Source organism: Hemitrygon akajei, chromosome 32 (assembly GCF_048418815.1).
Source record: "Hemitrygon akajei chromosome 32, sHemAka1.3, whole genome shotgun sequence".
NCBI classification, from domain to species: Eukaryota; Metazoa; Chordata; class Chondrichthyes; order Myliobatiformes; family Dasyatidae; genus Hemitrygon; species Hemitrygon akajei.
Window position 1 is genome coordinate 18,493,320 of NC_133155.1, and position 17,655 is coordinate 18,510,974.

The 17,655-nt window shown below is 40.7% G+C and overlaps 1 protein-coding gene across 2 annotated transcripts; it reads right to left on the reverse strand.

Annotated features, from left to right (window-relative positions):
- Nucleotides 1–404: 404 nt before the first annotated feature.
- On the reverse strand, nucleotides 405–2,867 carry smim12 (small integral membrane protein 12). Of its 2 annotated transcripts, none has more exons than XM_073034699.1 (2): nucleotides 2,787–2,867; nucleotides 405–1,015 (listed from the first exon to the last, which is right to left on the reverse strand). In XM_073034699.1, the coding sequence occupies exon 2, from the start codon at nucleotides 1,008–1,010 to the stop codon at nucleotides 726–728; it is 285 nt and encodes a 94-aa protein (XP_072890800.1). In that variant the 5' UTR covers nucleotides 1,011–1,015; nucleotides 2,787–2,867; the 3' UTR covers nucleotides 405–725. The 2 variants fall into 2 exon arrangements, with proteins under 2 accessions (XP_072890800.1, XP_072890801.1); XM_073034700.1 differs by lacking the exon at nucleotides 2,787–2,867 and adding an exon at nucleotides 2,668–2,689.
- Nucleotides 2,868–17,655: the final 14,788 nt, after the last annotated feature.

Genomic DNA, 17,655 nt, shown 5'->3' on the forward strand with positions numbered 1-17,655 from the left:
ATATAAAAGATATTTTAAAACTCTGAATGTGAGAGGAAAGAAGGGTTGGGATGGGGGTTACGGACTGCTGAGTTAGCATACAAGTAGTGTATTTGACTAATGGACTGAGGGACATTTCTGTATATAAATCAATGTCTGTGTTTCCTACATTACAGGAAATATTACATGTCAAAAATATTTCACTGGCTTCAACATCCCACTCAAAGCTGAGGGGCATGAGAAAACTGCAATTATTTCCTTTAATTTTGATGGATAAATAGTTTGTTCAGATAGTATTTTGTAAATGAAAGATCTCAAGAAGAAATGTAATTTTTTTAAAAAAGGCTTTTTCCCCCTATTGGTAGGACTTATCCTGTGATTTACTCAATTTAGTCAAGGTTTCATGCAGCAAAACTTCAATCTCATTCAGCAATAATGCATTTTAATTAGATTCACAAGTAGCCATGAATTCAGACTTTTTCACTGACTTATAATGATACATTTTTCACAAGAATTGCAATTCTAAGAAATTCACTTAAATACACAACCATAGGAGCTTCTTAGTTTTTAGAGAATGGAGGATTTTCACCACTAAAAATCCAGGCAACAAGCTCGAGGTGGACGCCTTACATGAACGGTGGCAAGTCAGGAAGGCAGGTGTATACACTCAATAACATTGCTCCACTAATCTCCAGAAGCTCTACTTCAGAGACAGACCATTGCTCCAATGCTTCAGTTGTTGCAGGCTAGCTACGATTGCTTGTGTCTGTCCGATTCCGGTTCAGCACTGCCTTCGGGGCGAACTCAAGTTTATCTTTCAAGCTTAGAACTTGGGTGCAGTCTTTATTCGTAACCTCAGCCAGCCTCCTTTCTTCACGCAATTCAAAAATACTCTTCTCCTCAACCGGCTGTTGTTGGTTCCCACGAATAAACCACTCTATATTGTAGCCCACTGTCCCAACAACAAAAGCCACCGGAAAGGTTATATAGGGAGCATACATACGAATGGCACTCCACAAAATAGGCCACATGATGTCTGCAGCAAAAGAAAATTTTAAGAGATTTATTTTTCACAATTAGAATACAAAAAAAAACTCCATTACAAAAACTACATTACAACATCCTCTAAAAAAAGTCACATAGGGTTTTATTTTTAAACTGACAGAAACTAGAAAAAGAATTGCCACATAGGTTGCAGAGTTCCTCTCCACTTTTATTTTTTTAAAATCCTGAAGTCAGCAGCTTAGTAATAGTTACACCTTTGCATTGTTTCTCATTGCTCAGCAATGACAAATTGTACTTAGTCCCGCATAGTTTTGATTAAAAAGGGACCGGGTACTCAGTTCTGCATAGTTTGATTAAAAAATGACCAGGACAAAGAAAATATACCGGTACATTGTGGATTCACCAGGATATCTCACCAGCACTGAAATACTTCAGAAAGACACACGCAAAATGCTGGAGGAACTCAGCAGGTCAGGCAGCATCTACGGAGAGGAATAAACAGATGGCATTTCCTGCTGAGTGCTCATGATGGGTCTCGGCCCGAAACGTCAGCTGTTTGTTCCTGTCCATAGATGCTGCCTGACTGCTGAGTTCCTCTCGTACTTCATGTGTGTTACTCTGGCTTTCCAGTGTCAACCCAAGAAAATCTGCAGATGAAATACTTCAGTTCAGAAAAATGGTGTATTTCGTATTAATAGCCTTATGATTCAGGAAGGGAAAGAAGTCAAATATTGGCTTTTTTGCAAAAAAAAAGCACTAGATCCTTTTTAAGCCAAATACTAGTTTTAAAAGAAAAATTAGTTACAAGTATTCCAAACTTTAAAGACTTCTCAAACTTGCCTCTTGATTACAATGCAAGACTGCAACTGTCAAAAATATTTTAATCAAATTAGTCTGAAAAACAGAACATCCACTCATTTTACCAAAAGATAATTTGACTCAATCATGATATATGACCAACAATGAAGAGTTGGATTCATTATAAAGCCTCTGCAGTGCATTCTTAAAGGTCATGGACCTAAGCAGGTCAGGCAGCATCTGTGGAGAGGAACAGAGTGCGAGTGTTTCAGGCTGAGGAAGGGCTTCAGTCTGAAACGTCGACAGTGCTTCTTCCTATGGATGCTGCCTGGCCTGCTGCGTTCCATCAGCATCTTGTGTGTGTTGCTTGAATTTCCTGCATCTGCAGATTTCCTCGTCTTCAGCCCGAAAATTGACTTTACTCTTTTTCCATAAATACTGCCTGTCCTGCTGAGGTCCTCCAGCATTTTGTGTGTATTACTCTGGATTTCCAACAGCCATAGAATCTCTTGTGTTTAGGTCTTGGACCTTGGTTTCTTTTGATTGCATCAAAGCAGGATCTTCTGACCAAGACTCTGCGGGTTGGAAAACACATACAACCTTCTTGTTCTCCATGCTATACCTTCTTCCCCCATTGTCCAACATTGACATAAATCAGGATCAGCTGTGTACGGGTCTTAATGATGTTAAAATGGCAGGGCTCTTATACCCTCAGTAAAGCACAATAAAGCATTTCTGCCCAGCTGGGTTTTGGGGGAATGGTGACCGAGCATCGTGCCCTCAAGCCAAGCAAGGTCTCGCCACCCGTGGGGCTGAGACACTAGAGGTCGACCTGCGGCCTGTCAGCCCGGCACGGCGCTGCGCTACCGCCAACACAGAGCTCACCCGGCCAGAATACACACGGTGTTTATTCCATCCGGGGGCAAGGAGGTCGTCGCCAGTCACCTTAACGAAACACCAAGTCTCAAAGCCGCCCATCCCACCCGTCTCGCCCCAGCACCCACCTTCCGCCCTCAGCGCGGCCGCCCGCTCACGTCCTGCCCCTCTTCCCCTTCCTGATTGGCCACCGTTTACTCCAACTGTGATGCGCCTGACCACAAATCCGTGCGCTGATTGGACAACGACCCTGCCAATTCACAGCAGTGACGTTAACCAGGAAGACGTTCCCGTGCCTACTGCTGCGAAAGTTGCTCATGTTCTGTTTAATCAGTGTTGATTAAAGTGCCGACATAAGTTTTACGGTGACGCTATTATTTTGAATAGATATCCTTTGGGAATTGCTTTGGTATTCACCCCTTTTCTTTGGATAGAGGGAAGAGTCAGCGTGTTATTTACAGGCAATGTGCCAATATGTTTCTTTAACTCGCTTCTGTCTCCGATCGAACTTGTGTGGCAAGGGTTCCCTTCAGCCCTCCTCCTCCTCTTGGACGCCCCCACTCACGCTTTCTGTCCCTTCTGGATCTTTGCTTCTCGAACTACTGACAGGACATTAACTGTCTTGACCCCTCTCCCTCTGTATGCATTGCTCTCCACTCTCTACGCACTAATCTCAACCTCGATCGACGTCAAACCTGCAGACATGGTGATGTTATAATCTGGCGTCTTGACCCCAACCTAGTTGGACCCAGATGACACCTCTTGTACACCACTGAGTCAGGGACCTACCAAGAAAGGTCAGGCCACCATCTTCCACACCATCATAGACCTCATCATCTCTGGAAATCTCTCCTTTATCCTCATTGTTTCCACTTCCTCCCACCCCATTGAACTGGTGATCCCATGTATTGAATCCATGGCCCTGACCACCTTATTTTCACCATGGACTTCCAGTCCCCTGTATACTTCCATCCTCCATTAGGAAAGACAAGGCTGTCCACTTTTTCTTGACAACAGACCCAACCGGTTCCCCTCCACTATTGTGGTTCTCCACCTGGCAGAACTGGTGCTCACCCTTAATTACTTCTTTCTCTCCTCTTCCCACTTCTGCAGTCTATACATGTAGCTATGGGCATTGGCATGATCTTCAGCTATGTCTGCCTTTTTGTCAACCAGGTGGGACAATTCATTTTCCCAATCTGCACTGGAAATGTTCCCCAGCTCTTTCTCTGCTACACTGACAACTGCATTGGTGTCGCTCCTGCTCCTATGAGGAGCTCATCAGTCTTGCCACCAACTTACAACCTGCCCTCAAAGTCCGAAACTTCCCTCCCCTTTCTTGATCTCTCTTATCTCCATCCCTGGGGACAGATTATCTTCTACAAACCCACTGACTTCCACAGTGACCTTGACTACACTTCTTCCCATCCTGCCCCTAGCAAGGAGGTGAATTGCTTCTCCCAGTTCCTTTCTTTACTCTCATGATAAAACTTTGCCTTCCAGGATGCCCAAAAAGGTCGCTTCCATCTGAAAGTGGGGTTTTCCTTTCAGAAAGTGATGCGGGACTTTTGAAGTTAATAATGTTCTGAGAACTTGTTCAGATACCCATATCACAGGGATAGTAAATCTAATCCATCGTTTTTGAAAAAATGTATAAAAAAGACAATCAGTCATGCCCTCTGCCTCTACAAGGCAGATCGTAATCCTTATAATTTTTATGTTTATAAAATATTTTCTACATCATTTTCCATCTAATTTTTTTTTCTTTTCCCTTTTATCTATTTACAAATGTTCCTGCACTTCCTTAGTGAGAAATTAAGATACAACTGAAAGGGAAATTTAAAGCAATGCTGCATGGAAGGCCTAAGACAAGTATATATAAGGCCTTTGCCAGGAGGCCCAAGGGGTCAAATACTACAGAACAAGCCTTGGACATTTTGTGAGAACAAGGCATTTCCTCTAAATTATATTTTAAATACAGCAAAACTCTGATAGTTTTGCATCTTTTGGACTTAGGTGGTGCCCAAAGGGCAGATTTTCCAGGCTATTAGTATTGGAAAATAAAGTTGCAATGTTTGCTGTGTGGCCAGAACTATGTGACCAGCCTTGAGTTTGCTATTTACTATGTATCCAACTTATCAACCAGAATGTAATCTCTGTATTGTCTCTGTACTATTGAACACATCAGTGCCTTGAGAATGTAGCTAACAGTGAAAGTAAGCATGTAGAGATAACGGTGGTAGACGGGATCGTGGAGTGGTGTGATGGTATGAAAACCAGTCAAGGCCGGGAAGGGGGACACGTGTTCCAAGGAGTAGACGAGACAGGATCGTGTGATGGTGTGAGAACTAGTCAAGGCACTAGAACAAGTATATGCCAATGAAACCAAGATAAGAAATTACTATAAAGAATACTGTGAACTAGGCTCGGCAGACAATTAGTGACACGCTCATTAATTGTCTCAGCTTTTGTTTGCAAATAAAGGCTTAAACTTCTCAAAGAACCTTCTGCGTCTCCTGGTTATTTCAAGAAACCACGACATTAGATGTCACTCCTGTTCTTACCCCAACCCACTTTTAATTCATTGCCTTTTGATGTCACAGTCGTATATTAATTGATTCTGCGATGCAGATGAGTTTGCAGAGAACCCAGGAAACAAACCCAATAAGTTTAATGGGAGCACAGGAAATATGTGAATTCTTGCTTCCTAAATGGTCTTAATTTACCAGGAAGAATTAGATATCTGGCTTTTCTTCCTTGCTTCAGCTAAATACTCTAAAAAAAACTCACTGGAGATATTGGTGCCCCAAACTGTGACCTAATGTGTGGGTCACCTGTACCTCCAGAAAAAGGAGTGTGCTAATAATATCCCAGCTCAATAAGGATGTAGAAAAGATGTCCCTTTAAACATAGAACATAGAATAGTACAGCACATTACAGGCCCTTCAGCCCACAATGTTGTGCCGGCCCTCAAATCCTGCCTCCCATATAACCCCCCACCTTAAATTCCTCCATATACCTGTCTAGTAGTCTCTTAGACTTCACTAGTGTATCTGCCTCCACCACTGACTCAGGCAGTGCATTCCACGCACCAACCACTCTCTGAGTGAAAAACCTTCCTCTAATATCCCCCTTGAACTTCCCACCCCTTACCTTAAAGCCATGTCCTCTTGTACTGAGCAGTGGTACACTGCGGAAGAGGCGCTGGCTGTCCACTCTATCTATTCTTCTTAATATCTTTTATATATTGTAATATCTTGTATATTCCTCTTAATATCTTTTAGATCAGAGATGAGGAGAAACTTCTTTATCCATAGTGTTGTGAATCTTTGGAATTCATTGCCACAGACAGCTGTGGAAGCCAAGTCACTGGGTATTTTTATATCAGAAGCTGATAGGTTCTTCATTAAGGGTGTCAAAAGTTATGGGGAGAAAGCAGGAGAATGGGGTTGAGAGGGATAACAAATCAGCTGTGATGAAATGGCAGGCTTGACATTCCTATGCCTTATACTCTTCCTCCAAATGGACCACAAACTTGTCGTAGGGGTTGGAGGCTTGTGTGCCCCAGTGAAACGAAAAGCTACGTTGGCTAGAGTCAGGGCCTTGTGCTTTGGCTCTTGTTCGGTTCACGTATGCCAAGCTGGCCAGACTAAGAGTGGTCCAGGTTCGGGGGTTCATCTCAGGGCTAACAACCCAGCCTGGTGAAAAACAAATATTATTACAACAGCAATGAAGAGTCCTATACCTGTGTGTAATGGTATGGACAGACAGAGATGGAGGAACTTCATTGCTGCCCTAAACACCAGCAAAGAGGTGTAATGGGCAGTAACTAAGCAAGTCTTAAAGTTTCAAATCCACCTGATAGTTTACTTGTAAACTCTTTGTTAACTCTTCCAATGCTGACATATTTAGCTACACTTCTCCAGTATTTCTGAATGTACTGTGGTTGAAGACTAGATTAAAGGCAACATAAGAACATTCCCAGTGGAACCACAATTCATTTAAAATAGTATTATAATAAAAAATGTATACATCAACAGTATTACATCCTTAAGAAATAAGACACATACATAGTGTACATTGTCTAAATTCCCAAAAGCTTACAATGAGCATACAACTGAAATTTCAAATAATATAGCTCAAGGTTATATGTATATCTACATGTATTTCCTTTCAGAAATTAATGTGTTTGAAAATATTACCTATACAGTGATCCTGTTGTCTTGGAGATAGAGGTATGGTTTAAAGAGGAGTATTACAGTGATGACGGTGTTTGAGGCAACAGCCGTTATAGTCACAGTTTGTTTCCAGAAAATAAAGAAAGATAGACATAGAAGAAGCTTGTTACTGCTGGTACTACTTTGGACGGGATGACAAATGAGCAGCTAGATGCCTAAGTGGGCATTTCTGGTATAGGTGAAGCTTATTTCTTTTAGATCCCAATATATATGTACAGCTTGTTACTTATACATTCATCTTCAAAAAGACTTCCTCATCAGAGTTTCAAAGAGATCACTGCTTGCAAATGAAGCCAATATCGGTCGCTGCAATGCATGGAAACAGCTGGAGGGAATATTGGCCGAAAAGAAACATTTCTGTGAATAAAGCAGCCTGCCAGAGAGTGACAACCAGTGTTGAGAAGCACACTTTTTTTTGTGTGGGAATGCGGCTGGCTCTTTTCTGAAGAGCGTGATAGCAAAATCACACAGCTCTGCCAATGAGAGAAGACAAGAAACTAAAACACACAGTTTAAAACAAGTTGACAACATTCTGTGTCATTATTTTCTGTATACATGCTTTTAATCCAGCAGTTTGTAAAAGCTAAGTGAATTACACAAAGATACATTTTCCAGCAGAAATAATTTTAAACAACTTTATTCAATTTGCATTTTTAATATTTCTTCCAGTTTCTGTTAAACTTGGAGTACTTATAATAAAATAGTTCTGCTCAGTAAATTGATCTGTTTAAAACTAAGCACATTTTAGTCTGTACTGTTTCGTATATACTTGATATATTTTTTCATTACAACTACGGTATGTATCCATTTAGGCACATAAATATTTGGGAAACCTTGTCGCGATTGCCAAATGGATTTATGTCAAATGAGTCTCAGACTAATGCTATAAATAGTGCCCTACTTAAATTGCAGTTTTGAGGAAAATGTGAATCCTGCAAGAGCAGACTTCTGCAACGAGCTTAATTAACCAACCTGCTGGCCTGCATTTCAGAAGATCACCAGCATTCCTGATGTCAGGTCATCTGGTCTCATCCTCTATTAAACTTAGCAAATTACTACAATTAGTTAAAAACTGAACATTACTCTTCTGGCAATTTGGCCTGCCTTACCGCCAATCCCTCACACATTTTTGATACTTCTCCTACAATTTGGGTAGGGTCTTAACTATACATGTCATAATACCTGGTCAAACATAAGGTAACAAAATAGATACTCATCTTAGCCGAAATCTTATCATACAAGTAACCTTGGCAAAGTCAATTCCCCAACAATTCTAGTATAACACAAAAAATGTTATACTAGATCACTTTTGCACTGTTCTATTATAAATAGAATAGTACAAATGTTCTACAGGATATATTTTTGAGTTCATTATTATGATGATTATTTTTACAATCTTTTTCTAAATGAACAAATAGGGAACAGTTTTGTATTTTGGCCTTGTATCTGCTTGGGGATGGATTGACCATATATATTTTGCTCAGGATTCTTACAGCTCCCACAGAAGGAAGCTTTTCAAGTTCGAACGCACACAATATGCGCTCCTCTTCAAAGTCCACCTGGAGAGTACTTTAACATTTGGGAAATTGATTCCTTCTATGCAACAGATGTAAATTCAGATGAACACTGAAAATGTGCATTTGCCCACAAATTTCATACTGACATCTAAAAGGATATAGTTTGAGATAGAGAGGAGGATGATGCGTGACTTGGACATCAAATCTTGCAATATTGATTCCCACCTGCTGTAAAAGTTGGATCTCAACACCCAGCTGCAGGTGACATTTTCTTACTCAGGAACATCAATTCTCATGTCTAGCGAGGGGAAAAAATCAGCTAAGTGCATGGATAAACTCGACTGCAGATATTCAACTGCCAGAACAATTTCCTTTTGGGTAGAAATATTTGGCCAAAAATTCTCTGTTTGTAAACTCAGCAAATTTTCTTGATGTCAGCAGAAAATGTTTAGTAAAAGGAAAGTAAAATCAAGTTGCTGACTGTCTTCCTCCACACCCCCAAGATACAGCATCTTCAGTATGGAAAGAGACATGGGTAGAGATTCAGGAACAAGGCCAGACATTCACTCTTTTACACAGAGAGCACTAAAGATGGGTGAGGTGGGCAGTGGATTTTAATAATGAGAGAACCTTTCCTAAAGAAAGTTAATGGGTAGGCCACAAAAAGCAGAAAGAAATATACAGGGCTGATCACAAGTATTCATAATTTAAAATAAATACAAATATCTGGTTTACTTCTGTTTAATGCCTTTAGTTTGATTTATTGTGTTTATCTATAAACTTTAATACTGCGGTAAACTGAACCTTTTTTTCAGCCAGAGGCAACCTTTGTGCAAACTGGGTACATTGGAATAATTCATCAGCACTATTTTGCCAATATACTAAACTTCAGAATATCCTCATAATCAGATCAGAATTTATATATGTAGCCTTTGTAAAAAAAACCCCAAAAACACCGTATTTTGAGTGTTAATATCAATTGCTAATAAGATTGTTTGGCGACATAATAGTCAAATTACTTGTAATGTTTAAGTTCTTATGCATCAAACACCTGTCGACTTAAACAGCATAATTTTCAAACACAAGAAAATCTGCAGATGCTGGAAATCCAAAGCAACACACACAAAATGCTAGAGGAACTCAGCAGGTCAGGCAGCATCTATGGAAATAAATGAACAGTTGAAGTTTCGTGCTTCAGGTCCTGAAGAAGGTTCTCAGTATAATTTTCCGCTTGCTTTTTGTGAACAAACTCTCCACAGCACAGCTATATTTTGTTAGTGTTTATTTCTCGTCAAACTGATCATTGGAAATTAGTCAAATGCTCTGCTGAAACACAGGGGATTTTACTCTTGACAGACTGCCATTATCAACAAACTGCTGAACAGATAAATAGGCAGCTGCGCAGAACGAAAGATAGGCAGACAGAGTGTTGAGATTGTCAATAAAAACTCTGACCTAAAATTTCATATTGCAAAATCTGTATCTTTACAGTCATTTGTAAGCACTGCCACTGGTCTAAAAGCTAGCACACAGTAATATTGACATACAGGTTTTGTGAATTTATGTTTTTCATGAAGAAAACATTTTATGAACATATTGTTTCAACTCACTTTCTCATATTAAGATTTAACATTACTATATGCCACAGTTATTTGTTAGATTTTAAGTGGCTTTGTATGAAATGACGTAAAAGAACCACCAATCAGATTAATAACATTAACTGCTGTAAGCTTAACAATCAAGGACTTACAAATTGCCCTTGAAACATACACCCTCGATGAACAAACCTGATATGTTGTTGGTTGGACCTCAATGGAACATATCCCAGAAAAATGCAATCAAGCCATATTCTCCAGGACTCTGTTCTGCTCTGAACACAATTGAAGGAAAATGTTGAGTTATTTCTAAGGCCAACTAAAACCAGCATCAGTGGGAGAAGGCCACTTGAAGTCAGGCAAAGGAAACCTTGAAAGAGGCTTAAAAATAAGTAAAATTAAGTTTTTGTCGGAGGGAATGAACAACAGAAGTTTCAGTGAGTAATCTACTGTAAAAGATCTCTGAGGCTTGGCGTGCAATATAAATTATTTTGGACAAGAGTGTTATGGCAGATAAGCAGGTAGCTGAATAATGCCTAGGGATACAGTATTGATCACTCTACATTGTGTAACAAGAAACAATCAGGGATTAGCAACTGCTACATATTAATTTAGTTAGTATTCGGCAACAGATAGAAAATGACCCAGTGCACAGAACTAATTTCTCTCTCATTAGGATATTTCTTTTTATCAGTGATACCCAACTGGCATATTTTACCCTCAAAATATGAAGGGTAAAGGCTTTACTGCCCCTATTCCATGACATTGCTTACAAGTCATGCTAATGGAAGGCAATAAGTTCTAATCATTCAAAAGTGGTTAGGGATTGTTAGAGATAGAGATGTTCAATTATCCAACTTTTAGCTGATATGCCGTAACTTGCTGTCTGCACCGTCACTACTTATCGAGAAGAAATTTCAATATAGTTAGGAAATACTTTGATAAGTGGCAATTAGCTGCTGAGTAAAGCGATGGATGTTCCTTCTCCACTCCTTTCACTGGAGCGGCGTGAGTCTCTTAAAGTGCAATCAGAGTGAGTTCAGTGACATCTACTTTCAGCATTTCAAGGTGAGAGGAGAGTGATTTAAAAGGGGCGCAGAGGGGCAACTTCTTTACATAGTGTGTTTGGGGTATATGGAGCAAGCTTGACTGAAAGTAGTAGAGGTGGGTACTGTATACTTGGACTGTACACAAACAGGGAAGGTTTATATGGTCCAAACACTTCAGATAGGACCAGCTCAGGGAGGTAACGTGGCCAGCATCGATCAGTTGGACCAAAATGCCTGTTTCTATGCTCTATAATTCCCTAATTCCCATTGACCCACTAATTCTGATGTAGGCAGTAATGATCTTTTTCTCTTGCAGACAGTGGGAAATGAATTCACCTATTAAGAAGTAGATATTTTTAAACAGGTTTAATTAGATTGAGGAGCTTATGTCCAATGCATCACTTAGAAGAAACTTACTTTCATTTATATTCTGTTTTCCCTTTTCTTCACCTGAAGACTGTTGCCTATTGATGTGGGACAGTTTCAGAAGCATATATTTTAATACTTGTATTTATATGGTCTAATAATGGTAGAGAAATATCCTAAGGCACTTTGCAATGGTGTAATCAGTCAAACGGCATGGTCAGGCTGAAGTGATTATTTATCGTGTGTGGGCATTGACTGGCTACCAAGCAACAAAAGGGATCACAGCAGAGATTGATTCAATCTTCACTCAATGCCTTCATGAATTTTACATTTAGGACGAAATGGTACATGGGGCAATTGGCTGGAAGACATCGATTCATCTCCGCCAGAGGAACTGAGCGTAATCCTTTCCATTTGATGTCCACCAAAGAACACTGCTTGCAGAGACCATTGAAAACATTTACGGGACAGGAAGTCTGCTGTTTTTAATCTCACCTCCTCCCCTAAGGCATGGATTCTGCAAAAACCTCATATATAATGGAACAGAACCTCCTGTTCTCAGGCGTGTCCATGCACCTAATGTTTCTCAAGTTACAATCATTGAGAGATAGCTCATTTGCTAGACTTCTGTCAAAGGCCTGAGCCATTGATCCAGAGCCTGAAGCCCATGTTGGAAATTTTGTTTATTTATTTACTTATTCATCGAGATACCGTCCGGAACGGGCCCTCCGACTTTTTGAGCCATGCCACCCAGCAACCCCTGATTTAATCCCATCCTAATCACGGGACAATTTACAATGACCAATTAACCCACCAACCAGTATGTCTTTGGACTGTGGGAAGAAACCGGAGCACCCAAAGGAAACCCATGTGGTGATGGGGAGAATGTATAAACTCCTTATAGGCAGTGGCGGGAATTGAACCCGGGTCTTCCGTATCATAAAGCATTGTGCTAGCCACTATGCTACTGTGCAGCCCTAATTAACTGAATTTTCAATTAGTTAGTTAAACAAATCTGAAATTTAAAACCCAATATCAAAATTGACCTTGAAACTTAATGTTCCTGAGGAAGGATATCAGCCATTTTACTTTCTCTGCCTCGTGTGTGTACCTGGATTCATGGTAATGTGTTTAAGTATTAATTGACTTCTGATATGACCCAACAAACAATCATCTCTGGGTTTAAAGGGATGCACTGCCGTGATGAGGTTACACTCAGGTTGGAGGTAAAACACCTAACGTTCCGTCTGGGTAGCCTCCAACCTGACAGCATGAACATCGATTTCTTGAACTTTTGGTCATTACCTTCTCCTCCCCTCCTTCACCATTCCCTATTCCCATTTCCCTCTCTCACATTATCTCCTTACCTGCCCATCGCCTCCCTCTGGGGGTCCTCCACCTTCCCCCGCTTCTCTGGTCTTCTGTCCTCTCCTATCAGATTCCCCCTACTCCAGCCCAATTATCTCTTTGACCAATCAATTTCCCAGCTCTTTACTTCACCTCCCTCCACCTCTCCCAGTTTCACCTATCTCCTAGCATCATGTGCTTCTTCCTCACCTTCTTATTCTGACTCCTCCTCTACCCTTCCAGTCTTGATTAAGGTTCTCGGCTCGAAACGTCGACTGTTTACTCCTTCCACAGATGCTGCCTGGCCTGCTGAGTTCCTGCAACATTTTCTGTGTGCTGCCTTGGAGCGTAAGTGTTAGTTTTGCCGGTGATGACTACATCCCACACCGAATTTCTGTCCCTGACACTGAAACAGTAAGTATAGCCGCGAAGTCTCTATGGGCCATTGACTGTAGCTGGAGATCAAGATGCAATTGGATTAGTTTTATTTGTCACATGTACATCCAGACATACAGCGAAGTGCATTGTTTTGTGTCAATGACCAACACTGTCGAGATGTGCTGGGGCCAGTGCACAAGTGTTTCCATTCTTTCTGAGGCCCACAGCTCACTAGCCCTAACCCATGTACCATTGGAAAATGGGTGGAAAGGGGTACACTTGGGGAAAACGAACAAACTTGGGGAAAGGGGTACACTTGGGGAAAACGAACAAACTTCTTTCAGACAGCGGTGGAAATTGCATGCCGAGCTTCTAGCCACCGCTGTGGAGTGCGAGGGTGAAAGTTACGTTACGGTGCTGCCCAAAGTCGTCATTGGCCTGTCAAAGCGATGATTGTGTAGGCACAGCCTTTACCTTGATATTGAGTTGCTGTTAGTCATACTGTTACTTGCATTTGCAGGACGCAGCAAGACTTAGGGTGCATGAAGGTTTGGAATGATAGAAGATGCATCGGTACCAGGTTTAGCGTGCAGGCAGTAAAAACAGGTTTGAACATCAGCTGCAGAAGCGAATCCCGAACCTTGCCCCGGAGCGCTCAGTTAGCCTATTGGAGACGCCATCCGGAGACTATGAAGCAGCGGATGGGTGGCGAGGACTCGCCAGGCTTCTAACTACAATGTTCCCAGTCTTTTAAAGCCAGCTGCAGGGTCAGGTGAAGTCAGGTGCACTAGGCATAGCGACTATTATTTGAAGCCTCTGGTCTTTGAGCCTCCGGGCTGTAGTTTTGTGCAAAGCCTATTGCAGCAAAGTAACTTACTGGTGCTTGCACACACTGTAATCACGTAAAGAGCTCCTTGCAAATGTGCTCACCAGGAAATATCCTAAACGTATGTTCAGCTTGGATGTTTTGTCAGCGGTACTGGAAATTTTCATAAACGTGGCAATCAGATTCTGCTCCACTCTACTATTTGCAGAGAATCCCAGAGATTCTTACAAACTCCTAAATTTGCTCACCCATTAACCATATAACAATTACAGCACGGAAACAGGCCATCTCCGCCCTTCTCTCACCTAGTCCCACCGACCTGCACTCAGCCCATAACCCTCCACTTCATTAAGTGTAGGTTCATTCCGTATATTGAGATTGAACGTTCCTAGTTCTTCCCGTCCCAGATGGGATTCTGTACAGAAAAATACAGGGACAGACATTATGTATGTAAATAGAAGAAGGATTCATTTATTATGCAGAACAACAGTGAACAAAATGAATAAGGACCACTGAAACAAATAACCTACAATGTTGCCCAGTGGCTTTATATGGTGAAAAGGAAAAGGAAAGAGCTTGTGTCTTATTGACCTGAGGGAATCCCAATGCACTTAACAGCCAATTAAGTACTTCAGAAACTGACTTTCTGAATACAGATGATTTCCACCAAAGCAAATAAATCTAAGTACGATATTCCTCTCTTTTGTTAACAATGAATTCATATAAATTAACATTTATATGGAATTTTTAAGAGATGAAAGACATATAACAGCAATGCTTGAATTAAAATATCTCAGTGTGAGTGTTAAAAAAGCATCAAAATTAGCCTGCATTCTCGTCTAAAGAATTCTGATTAAGACCTAGTGATGTTCAACAAATAATAATGAGCTCCTGGGATAACCTGCGTGGATGGGATTTCTCATTTGGCAACTTTAGCAATTTTTGTTACAACTTTGCATTTATTTTTGTGACTCTGAACTCATTTTATTTCACCAATGAAACTTAAGTGTTTGGGAATCTGCCAACAGGGAGAGTTACAAGATACTCCACAGCAAATTCAATGGTATGCAATAATCCACAATGTCCCATCCACTGCTGCCCCACTAGCATGTTCAAATCATTTTGTATTGAAGTTTGTTAAACCATTCTTGCTACACAGAATACAGTGTTCCAAAATATTTAAAAAAAAACATTAAAAGGGGAAAATTACAGGCTATTTACAATAAAGATATCTTTTTCCCATGCCCTGGAAAAGATTGAGTAGTGCACATCCCAATAACACAGCAAAGATATGCTCCAAAAATCCAAGAGTGAACTGGTGCTCAGATCAGGTCACTGCCGTCAACTCCATTCAATGACTTCGTCCATTTTACCCCCAAACCTTTCCCTTTCTCTAGCTGGATCTTTTTGTACATAGAATACTGTGCAAAAGTCACATATATACGTAGCTCGGGAGTCTAAGACTGTGGCACAGTACTGCAGTAATTTTATGTACTGCATTACACTCTGCTGCAAAAGAAAATTCATGAGATATGCGAGCGATGATAAACCTGATTCTGATATGGGTCTCTATTGTGGACTGAGAGTGGGAAGCGGGCAGGGAGATGGGAATCATGGCTGGGAAAAGGGGGAGGTGGGAGGGAGTGGAAAGCAGCAGGGAGACATTCTGTAATGATCAATAAACCAATTGTTGGGGATCAAATGACCTTGCCTGGTGGCTCAGGGGCGGGCGTGTCTGCACCCATCCTGCCCCCCCCAATCCTGGCACTCCTCTCAGCCAACTGCCCCACACCCCTCCCATGGCGCTCCAAGCTTCCATTTTAAATATCCTTTGCTCCCGCCAGATTTATAAACTCGCTCTCTGCTCCAGTATTGCACTGAAGTCTTAGGCACCTTAACTATATATATGTGCCTAAGACTTTTGCACAGCCCTACACACCCCACTCATCTGTGTTTAGTGCACACAAAAGATCCAATTAAGAATGACTCCTATTTTAACATTGTGTGCAAAATGCTATTTTGCAAATTTCACTTTTTAATAGCAGATTAAAACTGAATTCCAGCCGCAGAGCTGAGTATAGTGTTCTTTTCATTGTTGTATGCAAACACTAAATAATCAGGCCCTTAAGTAGTTTGAGCGATTGCTTGTACCCATTGTTTAAACAATATTTGTGCAAACTCCTCAGCAAAAAGCAGATTAGTTAAGAGGATTTTTTTTTCCCTTGCTTGAAATCCCTATATATTCTAAGTGGAAACCACAATTAAGAACCCAACACTGATGTAGTTACAACAATTACATGGAGCATATCTTTGTAAATCAGAAGTTAGCTAGAAGCAGGGACGTGCTGGGCATCAAATTAATTTTTTTTACTCCAATGGAATTCAGTGTCAACAGTTTAATATCAATCAACAGCCAGCTTTGAAATAAGGACAAAAAAGGGAAAAAATTAAGGCAGCAATGAGTGAAAATGTATGCTGCAAGTTCATTGTATAATTCATCTGAAAGTAATTAAGTAGCTTAATGAATCAAAACTAAACAAATTTAAAATAATTAAAAATGTCCAACTCTGAATGTAATGGCATAAGGCTTTATAATATGTCAACATATTGATATTCTAAATAATTCAGGGCCTTTTTATTAAAACTGATTCCAGCTTTTAAATAAATAAATGGTTTTGCACAAAAGAAGCTCACGTGGCCCAATAAGCTTGTGAGAGGCATTTAGTCATTCCCACCTCTTGCCCTCTTCTAAATGCCCTGTAAATATTTCTTTTCAAGTATAGAACAGATCTGAATTGCTGGGGAAGTTAGCGTTGAATGATCCTCCCTCAATACCCTCAAGGAAGTAATTGTTACCTTCATGAACTGCAAACTTCCTCACAGCTGCTCCATTAACACTGTTAAGGAGAATTCAAGATTTACTCCCAACCGCAATGGACGAATGGCAATGTGTTGCAAAGTCACATTGAAGTACGACTTTGAGGGGAACTCGCAGGTGAAAGCCAGCAGAGGTTTGCAGATTTGGGTGGTGATGTTAAAGAAGTCTTGGTGAGAAAGTTCAATGCATTTGCTTTCATGATGCATGGTGATACTTGGAATGAATGTTTAGGGTGTTGTTAGGATACCAATCAAGTAGACTGCTCTAACCTGGATTGTTTTTGAATGGAAGTATTCTGTTAGACTCTTGATATGTTCTTGTAGACAGGTGAATGATTTTAGGGTGTCACTCACTAAAGAACACACATTATCTGATTTGCTCTTGCAGCCAAGATACTTATATTATCAGGTGCAGTTTAATTTCTGCTAACATTATTTAATGTCAAGCTGATTACCCACTTCCCTCATGGGTTGCCAACGCCTACCTCTTGTTTGTCATGTTTTCGATTTGACACTCTCAGCTATTCCATGAATTGATTAGAGTTTGGAGTGCTCCATTATCTGAGAAACTAGACAACGAGACATAGGGGCAGAATTAGGCCATCCAGCCCATCGAGTCTGCTCCACCACTCCATCATGGCTGATTTATTATCCCTCTCAACCCAATTCTCCTCTCTTCTCTCCATAGCCTTTGATGCCCTGACTAACCAAGAACTTTCAACCCCTGCTTTAAATATAACCAATGACTTGGCCTCCATAGATGAACGTGGCAATGAATTCCACAGATTCACCACCTTCTGGCTA

Coding starts and splice junctions, on each gene's coding strand:
- smim12 (XM_073034699.1), bottom strand. CDS start 1,010: ATGTGGCCTATTTTGTGGAGTGCCATTCGTATGTATGCTCCCTATATA.